This window comes from Watersipora subatra, chromosome 1 (assembly GCF_963576615.1).
Source record: "Watersipora subatra chromosome 1, tzWatSuba1.1, whole genome shotgun sequence".
Lineage (NCBI taxonomy): Eukaryota > Metazoa > Bryozoa > Gymnolaemata > Cheilostomatida > Watersiporidae > Watersipora > Watersipora subatra.
The window spans coordinates 7,257,939-7,272,669 of NC_088708.1; the positions used below are offsets into that span (position 1 = coordinate 7,257,939).

At 36.3% G+C, this 14,731-nt stretch overlaps 1 protein-coding gene across 1 annotated transcript in view; it reads left to right on the forward strand.

The window, feature by feature from the left end:
* The window catches only part of LOC137385884 (SANT and BTB domain regulator of class switch recombination-like), a 23,914-nt gene continuing 9,183 nt past the window's right edge, over positions 1–14,731 (forward strand). Inside the window, exons 1-13 of the mRNA XM_068072475.1 lie at positions 1–46; positions 3,756–3,911; positions 4,627–4,744; positions 4,841–4,875; positions 7,025–7,115; positions 8,969–9,160; positions 9,412–9,470; positions 9,613–9,773; positions 10,187–10,348; positions 11,748–11,906; positions 12,372–12,537; positions 14,100–14,239; positions 14,457–14,568. Of these exons, the coding sequence (XP_067928576.1) occupies positions 3,774–3,911; positions 4,627–4,744; positions 4,841–4,875; positions 7,025–7,115; positions 8,969–9,160; positions 9,412–9,470; positions 9,613–9,773; positions 10,187–10,348; positions 11,748–11,906; positions 12,372–12,537; positions 14,100–14,239; positions 14,457–14,568 (1,533 nt within the window). The 5' untranslated portion in view covers positions 1–46; positions 3,756–3,773. The remainder of the gene's footprint in view (positions 47–3,755; positions 3,912–4,626; positions 4,745–4,840; positions 4,876–7,024; positions 7,116–8,968; positions 9,161–9,411; positions 9,471–9,612; positions 9,774–10,186; positions 10,349–11,747; positions 11,907–12,371; positions 12,538–14,099; positions 14,240–14,456; positions 14,569–14,731) is intronic.

The window sequence follows — 14,731 nt, forward strand, 5'->3', positions numbered from 1 at the left end:
AGCGAGTAACCGCTCACGTTTTCGTTTTCAACTGTAAATTTCGAGAGTGAGTAATTTGCTGTGCGAATGAGCAACCTCTTTTGTACACTTATTAATTATTATTATTATTAATGCAAAACAATGTCTCTGTTTACACAGTGCAAACAGCACGTAAATTTTTCATCGATACATTTAAGCTGTAGACGAGCTTTCTATTATAGCATGACATCTATTATATAAAGCAAAAACTTTTTACTATACAAAGTATTGACAGTTATTTGTTACCATGTATACATGACTTCTTGTCTGAGCGAAATCAATGTGTGGCGCTCTATGGAGTTATATCTGTTTTGCCTATGTTCTCAGGAGTACCACAAGGATCTGTATTAGGGCTTACTCTCTTCTTAGTGTACATCAAGGACCTCCCAGATTGCATAGACTGCTCAGTAATTCTGTTTGCAGATGACACTCTGATTTACCAAATGGGCAACAACACAACTGATGAAAATTGTTTTCAAAAAACCATTGATTCACTGCAAAAATGACCAGATAAATGCAACATGAACTTCAATGAATATAAGTGTCACGTTATTGGCTTTAACAACAGTAGAGTAATACCAAAATACGCTCTTGGGAATCAAGTTCTAGACCATGTGAAAGACACACGTTATTTACGCGTACAGTTACAATCTAACCTAAGATTTGACAAGCATATTTTTGAAAAACAGTTGCAAAGCGACAACTAGGCATGATAAAAAGAGCCTTATACTGGGCTCCATAATCTGCTCGGTTGCTGGCATACAAGTCACTTTGTCGTCCACATTTTGAATATGCTGCAGCAATATGAGATCCGTTTCTAAAAAAACACATAGCAGATATATAGAAGCTGTTCAAAATCAAGCTGTACATTTTATAAGCCACCTTAAAGGACGAGAAAGTGTTAGTGAAGCAAAAGAAAAGCTTGGTCTTGAGCTACTACAAAAGAGACGTCATGACATCAGACTCCGACTTTTAATGAGGATACTTAGTGAAGAGGATAAGCATTCAGCACTGAACAGTTCATACCACCAACATAATAGCCAATCCGAGCTCCCTATTCAAACTCGAGTAAACAGTAAAAGGACTACCGTCATCCGTACATGCCACTAAAAGTGAATACTTTAACAGCTTTCTACTGAAAACTATAAGAGACATTAAAAATCTTACAAATAACCTCTCAGCCAAAGCACTATAAACTTATACAACAAGTTAAGCTTGCATTACTGACTAACATTAAACTCAATTACTCGAAAATTAAAAACCACCGACAAAATAAATTAAATTATATGAGGCACACCACTTACACATTAAGTGGTCTAGTGTGAAGACAACTACAAGGTTACACGGGATAATACATGTGCGCACAATGAAGAAATTTAGTGGCGTATGCTATTGTCATAAAATGTGGCGATATATTAACATTACATTAATGGGTTTATTTACCATAGGAAATGTTTATGCTGTAATGTGAGTAATGATTAATTTGTTTAATTGAATGTCAGTCAAATTATGCTCATGTGTCAACTTGAAGTCTCAATGTACATTTATAAAAATATAACTACGAAAGAATAAATTGTTAGGATGAAAATAATCGGATAACTATAATAATCGAATAACGTATATAGAATAACGATATAATGGTAGTTGCATACATAGGACACTTTCACACAAACAGGTTGGGTGCCAACACATTCTGCGTACCCTTCCCCAAAGTTTACAGTGTGTTTTGAAGTAGGCCTTTTGACTACACCCGCTTGCTAAACGCAGAAAGTCTCTCAAAACTGAAAATATATCATTTTTATTTTAGAATGTACAGAGATTGCTCTAGTTGAGCACTTTTTTGCTTTGCTGACGAGTTAATAGGCACAGTAAAAGCCAATGCTGTACTATAGACTCATGTAAATATTTTATTTTTTTTATTTTTTCAACAGTCATTTTTATGCTTACCTTTCAACTTGTTTAAAACATTAGTTTAGCAATGGCAAGCTAACCACCAAATCTCGTTATTCCTTCCAGACTAGCAGCTGCTGATAGCTCACACTGCCCAAATCAGAAATTTTCCTAGCATTTTAGTCTAATTTTGAGAGGCCAAGATAAGATCACTAATAGAAGTTATTTCTTCTGAGATAAAGCAAACTTTATGCCGACTCAAAATTACTTTAGTAGTCATATTCTGTATCAGGAAAGAGCGGCCCACTCACCTAGCTGCTGACACAACGTTTATGCGCTTGGCAAGGCCATACGAGTTAGACTTGCTTTTAACAATATGTTGGCAGCGTAGACAAGAGAATAGTTTATTGCCAAGAGTCTGCTCAACTTTCAAATATGCCCTTAGATAGTGAAAATCAAATATTTGTCATTGAAACAGTAGGGATTGTTGCAGTGAAATTTTTATAACACTTGAAACTGACAATGGTGCTAATAACACTACATAAAGGTTGACTTGCAACAAAATTCTCATTACAGTTATTTGGTATCAAAAGATTCACCATGTCTTACTCGATTGTGTTGTATGTGCCAAATATGTGGAAATGTGATTACAAGCTCTTAAAAGCTCAAAAATGAAAAGCTGCCGTGGATTGGAATCTCTTTATTTCTCTGACATAGTCATGATAGTTTGGTTATTGTCTTGTCACGTGATGTTCTCACGTGAATTGAAAGGCCAATGCAAAGCTCAATATAAACTTATCGTATCACTAGTTTATGACAAACACTTCGGGTTTTACCGAAGACCCCGTATCAAATATAGATGCTCGCTACTTTACAGTTTTGTTTCGGCTTGAACTAATCGTCAAGTCGTAATCTGATCATGTGACCCAATACTTCGCAAATAATTTCTGCAGCACTTTTCGATTGTCACAAGTGACCAACAGGCTCGTCATGATTATCAGACAATGATATGCACTCCTTCGAGCTAAGGTAAAAAAGTTTAACGAATTTTTACGGTGAGTTATAAGATATCAGTGCTAAAAGTGACAGCATTACAATGATGATAAAATAGACGAGTAAGAACAATAGACATGGTTTTATTGAAAGCGTGAAGTATATTTGTGAAAATATTTTGACAAATAAGGTTGCATGAAAGTGTAAACAGAAACCATTCTGTAACAACTACGTCCCATTTGAGCCGTTTTGGGAAGAGAATCCAAACTACGGCGGTCTCGTGTGGCTGCGAGTAACTGTTCGTTTTTTGCTTTTAAGAGCTTGTAATCACATTTCCACATATTTTGCACCTACAACACAACAGAGTAAGACATGGTGAATCTTTTGATACCAAATAACTGTAATGAGAATTTTGTTGCAAGTCAACCTTTAAGTTGTTGCAGTGCACATCTTAAATGGGATGCAAACTCGATCTTGTGCATGTCTTTGCCATTTCATTATCCAATCATGCTGGACAATGATGTTCTATTGTGTAGTTTTACATATCAAGCAACACTCCGAAGTTTGTACTAAAACATCCGTAGAACACACAAAAAATGTCACTTTAGCCTGAAATATCAGCTCTGGTGATTATGGCAGTGAGCCATAAACAAGTCCGCACAAGCTAAGTGCCCTGTTACCGTGTATGCAAGACTTACAGTATTGTTTTATATGCGTCTTTTCATTCTCTTTTACTTCCTCTCATATCTTTCCTGTTATTTACCTTAGCAGTTGAGTTTGACACTAAGCTCAAAAGTTTCCTTTAGCACACGATCTGAACAATCACCCTTATGGTTCATTGATCTTTATTTTAGGAACGCTTGCATGAAGTTATGAGTGTCCAATATTGGGAAAATGTGGCATTGGACAGCTTCCTTCAGCAGCTGGTTGTCAACAAGAAGTTTGACATACTTCAAACAAAAAATTGGGAAGCAATATCTAACATGTTTCCTGGGACCACACCATACCAGGTTAGTTAAATGGTTGGTATTACACTTTTTTCTAGATTGAGCAAATCTGCTGCTACGTAGAACCTAGAGCAAGTTTGCCACTGTGGACACATGTAAATTGCTAGGAAATTGAATGCGGTGCTATCTTTTCATACCAGTACAAGCATGGTTAACTCAGCATTTGCGGTTAACTGGCTAGGGCTCTGGCTTATGATCAATAGGTTAGTGGTTTGAGTCACGTAAGGACCATTGGTGGTATTAGGAAGGGCATTCAACCATAATTGATCCTGTGTCCAATCTGGTTGGGTTGTCGGCGACTAAGCTGGCTCCTTCATTTGACCTCCAGCGAGGATGAGGAGGGTGCCTAGCAACCCTGCAGAACTAAAAGCAAAACCTGACACAGGACCAAAGAGCTTCTGTGCGAGCCAGGCTAGAGGTAGTGTCTCATTAAAAATGCCCAACAGAATGCAATGGCGAACCACTGTCGAAGCCTGCCAAGAAAAGTCATGGTTAAAGGAAGCGGGGAGAATCATGATTACCTACGTCCTCACAGGACATGGCAAAGAGAGAGGGAGAAAAGGGAGAGATGGAAAGGGAGGGAGGGAAATGGGAGGGGGGTGGGGTGAGAGAGAGAGAGAGGATGCATGGTTATCTGTTATAACATGCTTTATGTTGAAGATCATTTTGCATGAATTTTCAATGTACTATGTATTTCTTCAATTTTATCTGTTTTTAGTGCCAAAAGAGGTATAAAGAATTCAAATCCGAGTCTGTTTCAGTTCCCGTACCAAGTTCTCAGAAGGTGACCACCTTCGGCAAGTCCTCACAAAGAGAGCAAATAAGTGAACCCAAAGGTATAACAGTGAAAAGGAGTGATTTACTTAGCAGCTGCTTTAACCAATGTTATGATGAAAAAGTAGAATGATTATCGACTGCTTTACTATTTGCAGGTGATAAAGCAACGAAGGGAAGCAATGATACTAAGGTTGGTTTCAAGTTATTTCATTATGTTAAAACCCTTCTATGACTTTATTGTAGGCTATAGCTAATATGACTGATATCCAGTCTTACAGCATATTTGTATGAGTATTCATCAGGTTCTATCTTAAACTTTTTAGATATGCCTGATTTTTTATTCCGCTTTAAAATTGTTAAATAATTTTGGATTAACTAAGGAATTCTTAAATGCGGACATTTTTTAATACGCATTGGAAAAAGTCTATTGTCTGTATGGCTGAAACATCACATCATATGAATAGCTGAGTTTAATGAGCTCGCTCTTGGGACCATTGTGGAAGTTAGAACATTTTTTACAATTTCTATCACCGAGCCTTGATTGGTTAAAGAATAGAGAAAGCATAATATTATTATGCTTTATTATTTATCTTGAGGTGTTGACTGATGTTCTAAAAAAAGAATCAAGGAGATTGACCAACCAGAAGCTGATATATAGCCAGCCAAACACAGGTCTACCAAAAAACATAAGTGTTTTGGTAATCATCAATACATGACAAATGAAATCGACTTGTGTGCCATTGGTCAATTAAGCCAACTAATGCGCTCTCCTATAACAATCATGGCATTTTAATTGGTTTAATCCCTGGAAGTATAGAACAATCTAATTGGGCCTAACAATCATTGCTCTGAGAATTCCGAACCAGTCCCTCTGACGTGTAGATTAGTTTTAGCATAAAATAATTACACGCATCTATTATTTCGCTATCTTTAGTTAGTTAGGTCGCCATCTTGCTAGTTCAGCTCAGTTTTGTTGTTCTCCCACTTAGCTTCCCTATTCAGACTCATCTTTAGCGCTGTTCAGATTTTTTTAACTATAGCTAATAAATGGAATCAATTAAATCAATCATCAATCTCGATTATCATTTGGAATTTTCTACAAATTATATTAGTTACATCATTTATTCTAGAGGCAGTTATATTATTATTTTGTATAATATGCATTATGATTATTATATTAATCATAAAAAATAATCATAGATAAGATAATAGATAAATAGAAAAATCAAATCAAAAGTTATCGTTTTCTTATCTTACAGCAAGAGCAGCACGGTCAAGTTATTCTTTTTAAAATAATGGCTGTAGTGAACTTACAGTCTGTTAATAGTGACGATAATCATGAAAATCAACTGAATGCTGCAGTAGGTACACAGTAGAAAAATGATGAATGAACAAAAATTCACATTCCCATTTCTTATTCTAAACAAACTGCAAATCGCGGATGTCGCATATAGACTATACACGCGCCGTTCGTTGAACAGAGGATCTTCGTAGCATATCCGTAGAGATCGAGTTAAAATTTGAAGCACAATAGTCAAAATCTGCTCTTCTGTTTTGAAAAATCATGGCGAGGGGTTGTGGGCAAATGCCTTTACCACACAATGTTTGCTTGATTTTCCTGAGAAACCAGAGCTAGCCTGTAAATTCTTTACTATCTCGAGAAGCGTTTCACATCTCGTAGCCAAAACAATCATTATACGTAACGGCGGTAAGGGTGCACAACTCCGGCACATGAACATTAAGTTGATTTTATACGTCAGTTTTCGGGATTTTCGAAGGGTTTTCCTCTGATTCTTTATTAGGTAGACCTGTGTTTGGCTGGCTATATCTCAGCTAATAGTGGGTCAATCTCCTTGATTCTTTTTTTAGAACATCAGTCAACACCTCAAGATAACTAATAAAGCATAATAATATTATGCTTTCTCTATTCTTTAACACGCATGTACTTTTGGTTTCGTTATTAGCGTAACCAAACTGTCACTGTTGCAAAAGTGTCAATCAGTTTTGCTTTTCGAGTAGGCAATAACAACCTCAATTCTTTCCTATTTCTTCTGAATTTTACAGACCTCTTTATAGATTCTGTTTTGCTGAAAACTTTGTCAAATCTGGGAACAAAATGTGTTCAAACTGTTTTTAAATCGTTTTTCTTTAAAGTCTTTACACACTATTCTGCAGATGGTTAATATTATTTACTAGGCCAAGTTTGTCATGGTTTGTGGATAATTAAAGGTTTTGCTGCTCTTGCAAAACATAGCTTTAGAGGTGACGGAGAGTTGAGCACCTACCAGAATAATCACTTATTTTCTTTGTTACTTATCACGCTATTCTCTCCTTGACAGTCGACACCTCCCAACAGTGCTAACTCCAACTCTAGTGAAAGAGATCAAGGACCGACTATGGTGATTCATGTATGCGATGAGGCAAAGAATTGTAAGTAATCTGCTATGATGTAGAGAACTTGGTCAATGTTCGCATTCTGATGTTGTTCAACTTGTTACTTTTATGCAAATAGTTGTAAAATTAGATGTACTTTACATACAGAGAAAGATTTCTGTAACTGTCCTTGAGCAGTAGCCAAACAAACAAATATTTCAGGTAACAACACATATATGTAGATGAAATGATTACTTCAGGTATCAACACATATATGTAGATGAAATGATCACTTCAGGTAACCAAACATACAATGTATATGTAGATGAAATGAATACTTCAGGTAACCACACATATATGTAGATGAAATGAATACTTCAGATAACCACACATATATGTAGATGAAATGATCACTTCAGGTAGCCACACATATATGTAGATCAAATGAATACTTCAGGTAACCACACATATATGTAGATGAAATGAATACTTCAGGTAACTACACATATATGAAGACCAAATAGATAAGGTAACCACACATGTATGTAGATCAAAAAATGTGTTGTATAAAATTATGTAGAAGGCTTTATGTAAACCAAGAATTTGCATATAAGAAGCTGAACTAATAATGTGATGATTAGTAATATAGGTTTTAATTGTCACTTGTCAAAACATGTGAGCAGGTGTAGCTTTGGCAGTGCATGAGAGATGATGCCCAGATAGAGGTATTATAAAAATGTGAAGCTAGTCTAACTTATACTATTTAAACTTCCAACTTAACTTCTTTACATATACTGGCATGTTCTTTATATTTAATATTTTTTATGCTTTTCATCTTCAATTATTGTCTGCAGCTTCTCCGCTTTCACTCACTTCAAACCTACTTTTCTTATAGTAACTACTGTCAGCTTCATCAAATTTAAAAAAAGTTGTTCAAAAGATATTAGCTATAAGTTTCGAATGTTTTTATTTGGAGTTTTGCTATTTTTGAGTTTTGTTATTCTAAGGAAAGCATTGGTTCTTTTCAACTCTGATAAAAACTCGTGCTAGTTTTCTTGGTATCCATGACAATAAAGCTTAGAAAGGGAGATATGTAGAACTGTTAACTGTTGTTGGACCCAAACTAAACGAAGGCGAACCGCGTACAAATTTACTGAGTTACAAAACTGAAGTGTTTAGTCAAGGGTTGACTTTATTTATTGTGTGTAATGCGGTGTTGAACACTTAAATAATTAGAAAAATATTTAAAGACGTTTTTCTAACTTTTTTAGATTTTGTGTGTTATGTTGTATTTTCTATTGATGAGTTGTTTTATCATTTTTTAAGCAGCGCTTGTAGCGCCTTCAAGTATGAACTAACCAGCCATCTTTAGTATTTAAATTTTGCATAATTTTATAATCGCTGACAAATTAAATGGTTTATGGCAAGAAATTTTTGATATAATGACCAATTTGGTTGACTTTTATTTATAACTACTAACTAAATAGTTATTTTTATGTTGCAGTATACATTAACAGGCGATCTGTTTTCAACACACTGTATATTTTATTTGAGCTATATCATTTGGCAGCAGCATAGTGGCGCCTTTGTTGCTACTCCTTGTTCAGTCCTCTACCAACAAATAGCATTGTCGTGACCCTTTGCTTACTTCACACATAGATTCTCAAGAAGTATATATTTTATTATTATTTACAAGTTTGGAATTTGCATCTATAATGATATTTAACGTTAAACTATCATAGTATTACTGTATTTAATAAGTAAGAGATATAATTTTGTTGAAATATTGCTTTCAATTAGGAGTGGTTTGCTCATATACAAGAGATGACAACTTTCTCATGTTCATCTCTGTTGAATAATATACGTACTTTTACGCTTTTGTTGATTGCTTGTGACTAACTATGTTATAGTAAAGCAGGACTTCTACTGCCCACGAGACCTTCTTGTGCGAGAGATGAAATACTTTGCGGAATACCTGTCAGCTGACTCACAGCGCTGGGAAGATGTAGATATCTCTGTTCATTGCGATGTGCAGATATTTGATTGGCTGATGAAACATGTCAAACGTGGAACTAAAGAATTTCCACACGAACCAAAGCTTGGTAAGCCATTGTTCTTTTTGTAACTCAAGCTTGTAATATGGCAAACTTGCGTCTATGAACTGAACTTAATGCGTTATATTTTATCATTGTAATTTGTCTCTGCCTAGTAGCTACTTGTTAACAGAAAGGTTTTCTACAAATATTTTACTTTTATCTTCTCAGGTGATGCATATTTCTATTCTAGCATCATGTTAAAGATCATAGTTCTATATATCAGTCTGAGTTGCGTTGCGATTTTATTATGATTGCAGAGACCACAAATGTTATCAGTATCCTGATATCGTCAGACTTCCTCAAAATGGATAATTTGGTAAGCGTTTAGCTACAGCCTTTTTCAGTAGATTGTTTCTATTTGATGAAGCGCAAATTTTGTTTATACGCAATGCGAAGAAGATATTGTAATCTACATCACAGTTGTTTATAAATAAAGGTATATCTCTTTGATATTGTAGATAGATAAGTGCATCGAGTATTGCCATAAACACATGAATGCTATACTATCCACGCCGTGCAATATGAACTGCATCAATGATCGTCTTGTGACTAGGATAACGGCCCTCTTCTCACATAACGAGGTGGAGGAACTGAAGGACAGGAAAGACAAGTTTAGAAGGTTTGTTAAAACAACTCTGTGCAGACAAAGTATAGTTCTGAGCTGTGAAATATGAAAGCATCCATAGATCCAAAACCAAGTTACCAGAATGAGAAACTTTGTCAAATTAATATAGACTCACCAAATGTGATATCACAGTGACCTATATAGTTATGAGACCAGACTGGCAACTTCAACACTAGTGTATATGAGCACATGGGTATTTGCTCATATCATCACCACAATGAATTTTGGTGTTTTTCATGGTACATTTGAGAGTAGGAGGTGTTGAAAACATCCCAGATAACTTTGACTCGCAATAGTAATATTTCAGTAGAGTGCAGCGTTGCTGGTGTTATTACTCTTAGCAGGTCTCTTCCTGCTATATACTATAACTCGTGTCTCATCACCCTCTTTCCTAATAATACTTGCAGCAAACTTTTTGCCAAGAAAACAGAGAAGCTATTTGAAACAGATGTTAGCAGGAAGATTAATCCAGATTCGCCAGAGAATGCGAGTACTTTGTATCGGTGTAAAGCCTGTGGAAAGCTATTGACAAAGACTTTGGAGAAGAAACTTAGCTGTATCTCAAGTCGGTGAGTATAGGAGCAGCGTCTGTGTCTATATTTGAGTTCAAGAGTGTTCGTGTGATGGCAAGCAGTGGAATTGAAGGTGAAGTTGGCTTGCTTGTGAGTCCATGATGTACCTCATTTTAACTTTCTCTGGCCTTCCATATTAACATGTGGAATAGGTTGTTCTAGATTTCATCAGAAATCTTCGCTAAACATTGAGATTAATAATTTTATTTTTGACTATTCGTTTTATTTTCATATACAGTGGACGATCCTACATAATCTGTTTTGGCAACATTTATGTTATAGCGATTTTATGTTATGTACACAGTAAAATATATCTAAATTGCTCAATCTGTTCCTAGATTTTCCCAAACTCACCCCTTTGACCCTTCCAAAAGTAAAAAAAACTAAACTTAACTTTTTATTTAACGCCTGTACAGCAACTGCAGTATTATTGGTTTGGATTGACAACTTTTCCCATTTTTCTTATCACTTTCACTCAGTTTATGGTTCATGATTGCGGTAATTTTTCAATAAATTTATTGAGTGCACATCTTCAATGTCAATTTGCATCGATTTTTTCTAGGCAGCAAAGTTTATTCTGCAACAGAAAAATAATAAAAACATTTTATGCCTCTAAAATAAAGTAAAACAAAAATATATGTTTACTAAGAGTGGTGTCTGTCTGTCCATCTATCCGTCGCCAGAGTTTAAGGTTAGGATTAAAAAGAGTTTTTGATGATAATCCAACTCAGTGTCATTCAGATTGTTAAGCCGACACTCTTACAACTGCACCAATCAATCGCCTTCAAGTATTCCGAATAATTTTGCAGCTACTTATTCTCTGTCATTTATTGACACACATGATGATCTCTGATGGTGAACTAGACTGCCAGGGTACTAGTATAAATACAATAGAGATAACTCTACACATGGTTGTCTCTCCCAAGTGTGACGAGAGAGAGAGAAGTTTTAAAGGCAAACTACGAGATTCTCGTATTTAAATAAAATTTGAGAACTTGCACTGACCTGACACTTTACGTTGTAGGATTTTTTATGCAGTGTGAAGCGAAAACCTTACATAAATTCTCTGTTGTGCTGAGTTTATGTTATAGGAGGTGTATGTTATAGGAGGTGTACGTTATAGGAAGTGTACGTTATAGGAGGTATACGTTATAGGAGGTGTACATTATAGGAGGTGTACATTATAGGAGGTATTCATTATAGGAGGTGTACGTTATAGGAGATGTACGTTATAGGGGGTGTACGTTATAGGGGGTGTACGTTATAGGAGGTGCACGTTGTAGGGGGTATATGTACATTATAGGAAGTGTATGTTATAGGAGCATCGACTGTACACAACTCATAATAATAACTGAATTATGTTTCAACTAATAATGCTAGACTTTGTCACTTACAGAATGCTGGTCGACAGGTATGGCAGTCTCTTGTATGTTCATGAGCGGGATGCTAGTTGGGATGTCAGTGATTTTCTCATTGAGTTAAAGCAGGAGCTGAAGACGTGGAGAGATGTGTACTGGAGACTGTGGGGCATCATAAACTATCTCAACTGTTCAAGGTTAGCCTGCGTTTCTATCTCCATTCAGTGATTTACCCTGCCCCCCTTCCTCCACAACTACTTGTTCTTCACATAATACTTTATATTCTCTTCTGAATGTCCCTCCTCTCACCTGCAGCTGTGTGTTCCCCGGTCAGTAAATTTATAACCACCAAGTAGCTGTGATGTCTTTGGCAAGTTCCATTTTGTTGCTACCAAATATTGTCGTTGCCCTCCACAGGGCTTGGTGTGAAATCCACACATGACTCTTTAACTATATGAAAGCTAATCTTGCTCTTGAATAGAAGAGTTTTGAGTGTGCATGCTGACCTTCTAAGTTTCAGCAGTCGTGCACTGACAGAGCATTCATCTCATGCTGGAGGTATGAACAACACACACCTCGGTGTACCAAGCACTGAGAGGGATACCATCAATTTTGCAGTTTGCCATCATTTCTTTAGTTAATAACACTCATGTCCATTGTAGGTGTGGCAAACCATTCCAATGCTATGAGCTGGCTGGCTGCTTCTATCACAAGGATGTGGCACTTTATCAGTCAGATGTTATGCTTGGAAAGTTCAATGGAGCTGTTGGTACCTACATTTGCTGTGGACAGCAAGTCATCAAGTTCGACCCAACTAAGGAGAATGTGGTATGTTTTGGGCATGTTTCACACTAATCTGGAATACTATCCCGAGCTAACTTCCAGATACTCAATGTTTGTTAGGCTATGCTTGTTAACACCATTGATATATAAACCTATATATATCTATGGTTAACACTTATACAGTTGAGGTCCCAGGTAATATTTCAAACTGTGGTTCAAACTCATAATATGTAGGGGGTTGTTTGCTCAGCGTTTACCTTTAAATTAAGATATAAGCAGTAAAAGCTCACCGCAGCCTGGTTCACTCTCCGCACAGGGTATATTGCCTTACTATATGCCTTCAGGAAGTTATCTTTTCTTACATGCTTGCCAAGTTTTTGCAATTTCTCTGCATGTAACTATGACTCAATCTGATTGCACTAAGAACCTACATCAACGAAAAATATATAATATACATAAAACAAGGGGCTGTTTGAGCAGTATTGTTCAATACACCCAGTGAAGAGCTGGTAAATTGTTAGCAGAGAGGTTTATAAGGTATACTCGTAACATCTCCGTAAGTTTTAATTTAACAGATGCGTTCCTTTCTTTATCGCTAGTAGTCTACCTTTAAACTGTTTGCATAATCAGCTGAGCCTCGATATACCATGAAATGTAGAAGAAATACATATTGTAAAGATTGGTAACTGTTTGTAGATATGTATAGTTTAAAACATTTGCGTTGTCCGATATTGGTTTAATTGGGAAATACACTAACTTCACTTGTGGAGACACCATCAATATTCAAATTGGTCAAATTGAGTCAAAAAATTTGGAGCATATCCAAGTCCCCTTTTGGAACATACGACACCCCTATATATTATGCTAATGTTTACACACAAGTCTCATCAGCCTTTTTCCACTACTATGTTCGCGCAACGTTCAATGAGAAGATGTCTTTGTGCTGCTCCTAGCTGACTGGATAAATAAATATCAGCTATGAACCAAGACGGGATTTCTGCAAATAAAATCTCCATTGTAATGCAAAATAATTTGGAGAAGAGATAAAGCAAATGCTAGATTCTACCAACATTTTTCTGTTTTTCTCATCTTTGAAATATCTCACTGTCTCATTATACACAGGTCTCTATACATGTATATCTCTTCAATGTTTATTATCTCTTTATCTGAGATGTTTGCTTGATTTGTTGCCTTGTTAACATAAATTGATAAATAGAAAAACTATAGATAATAGTCTGGGTAGTCTCATGAAATGGCATTTATATAAAATGACTGATTTGCAACCCTTAAGTATGTAAATCATGCTTCTTTTGACAATCTGTTGCGGGTGCACCGTAAATCACCTACATCGAGTTGATTGTGAGTGACATAGAAGTTTAGATGTGCTGTTACTCAGTTGGCTTGTCAGCAGTTCTGCCAGGGACATGTTCATATGGCGCTTAGGAGGGCTGAACTGGCCTTCTGTTGGCTGTTCTCATCTACTAGCAGTTTAGTTGTCAGCTGCTACTGTATTGGCTATCAACTCCTATTGAATTAACTGCAATGAATAATGGTTGTTCTCGATGCTATTGCAAAAACTTTATTGCTTGTCTGGTTTTGACTTGCAGGGTTGTCAGGTAAAGGATCATGTGATACAGTTGGAGAACGCAGATGATGGTACCTGTCAGGGTAACAAGGTTTACGAGGACCTGTTGGCTTACAGAAATGCTATCACAGTGGAAGTATCTCGGCCGACGCCTGTATCCCTGTAAGTGCTTGATAAGAATGACTTTCAGAGTGCCAGTGCTGATGAAAACCTATCATGAAGAACATAATGAGCTACCTGTAGAAATTGGCAGGAAGTGTCTTTGTGCTTGTTCTTAATTTGTAATTATGATTTCTAATTATATAAGTACCCCATCAAGCACCTGCCTACCAATGTCACCTACATGTTGTACTTACATAGTCTCTTGTGTCTGTTGTAGACCTTTAAATGTGTTCGCTAATGATGAACTTATGACTGGATTAAGGGAAGAAGGCATCGGAATGTTTAAATCCTCAACTGCTGTCAAGCAACTGAGCAAGTTGAGCGCTCAGGTAATCAGCTTTGTTAACCCCTAAAATTTTGGTACTTAGTGGCATTATGCATCCATTCACACATCTCTTGTATGTACATGTGGCATTATGCATCCATTCACACATCTCTTGTATGTACATGCGGCATTATGCATCCATTCACACATCTCTTGTATGTACATGC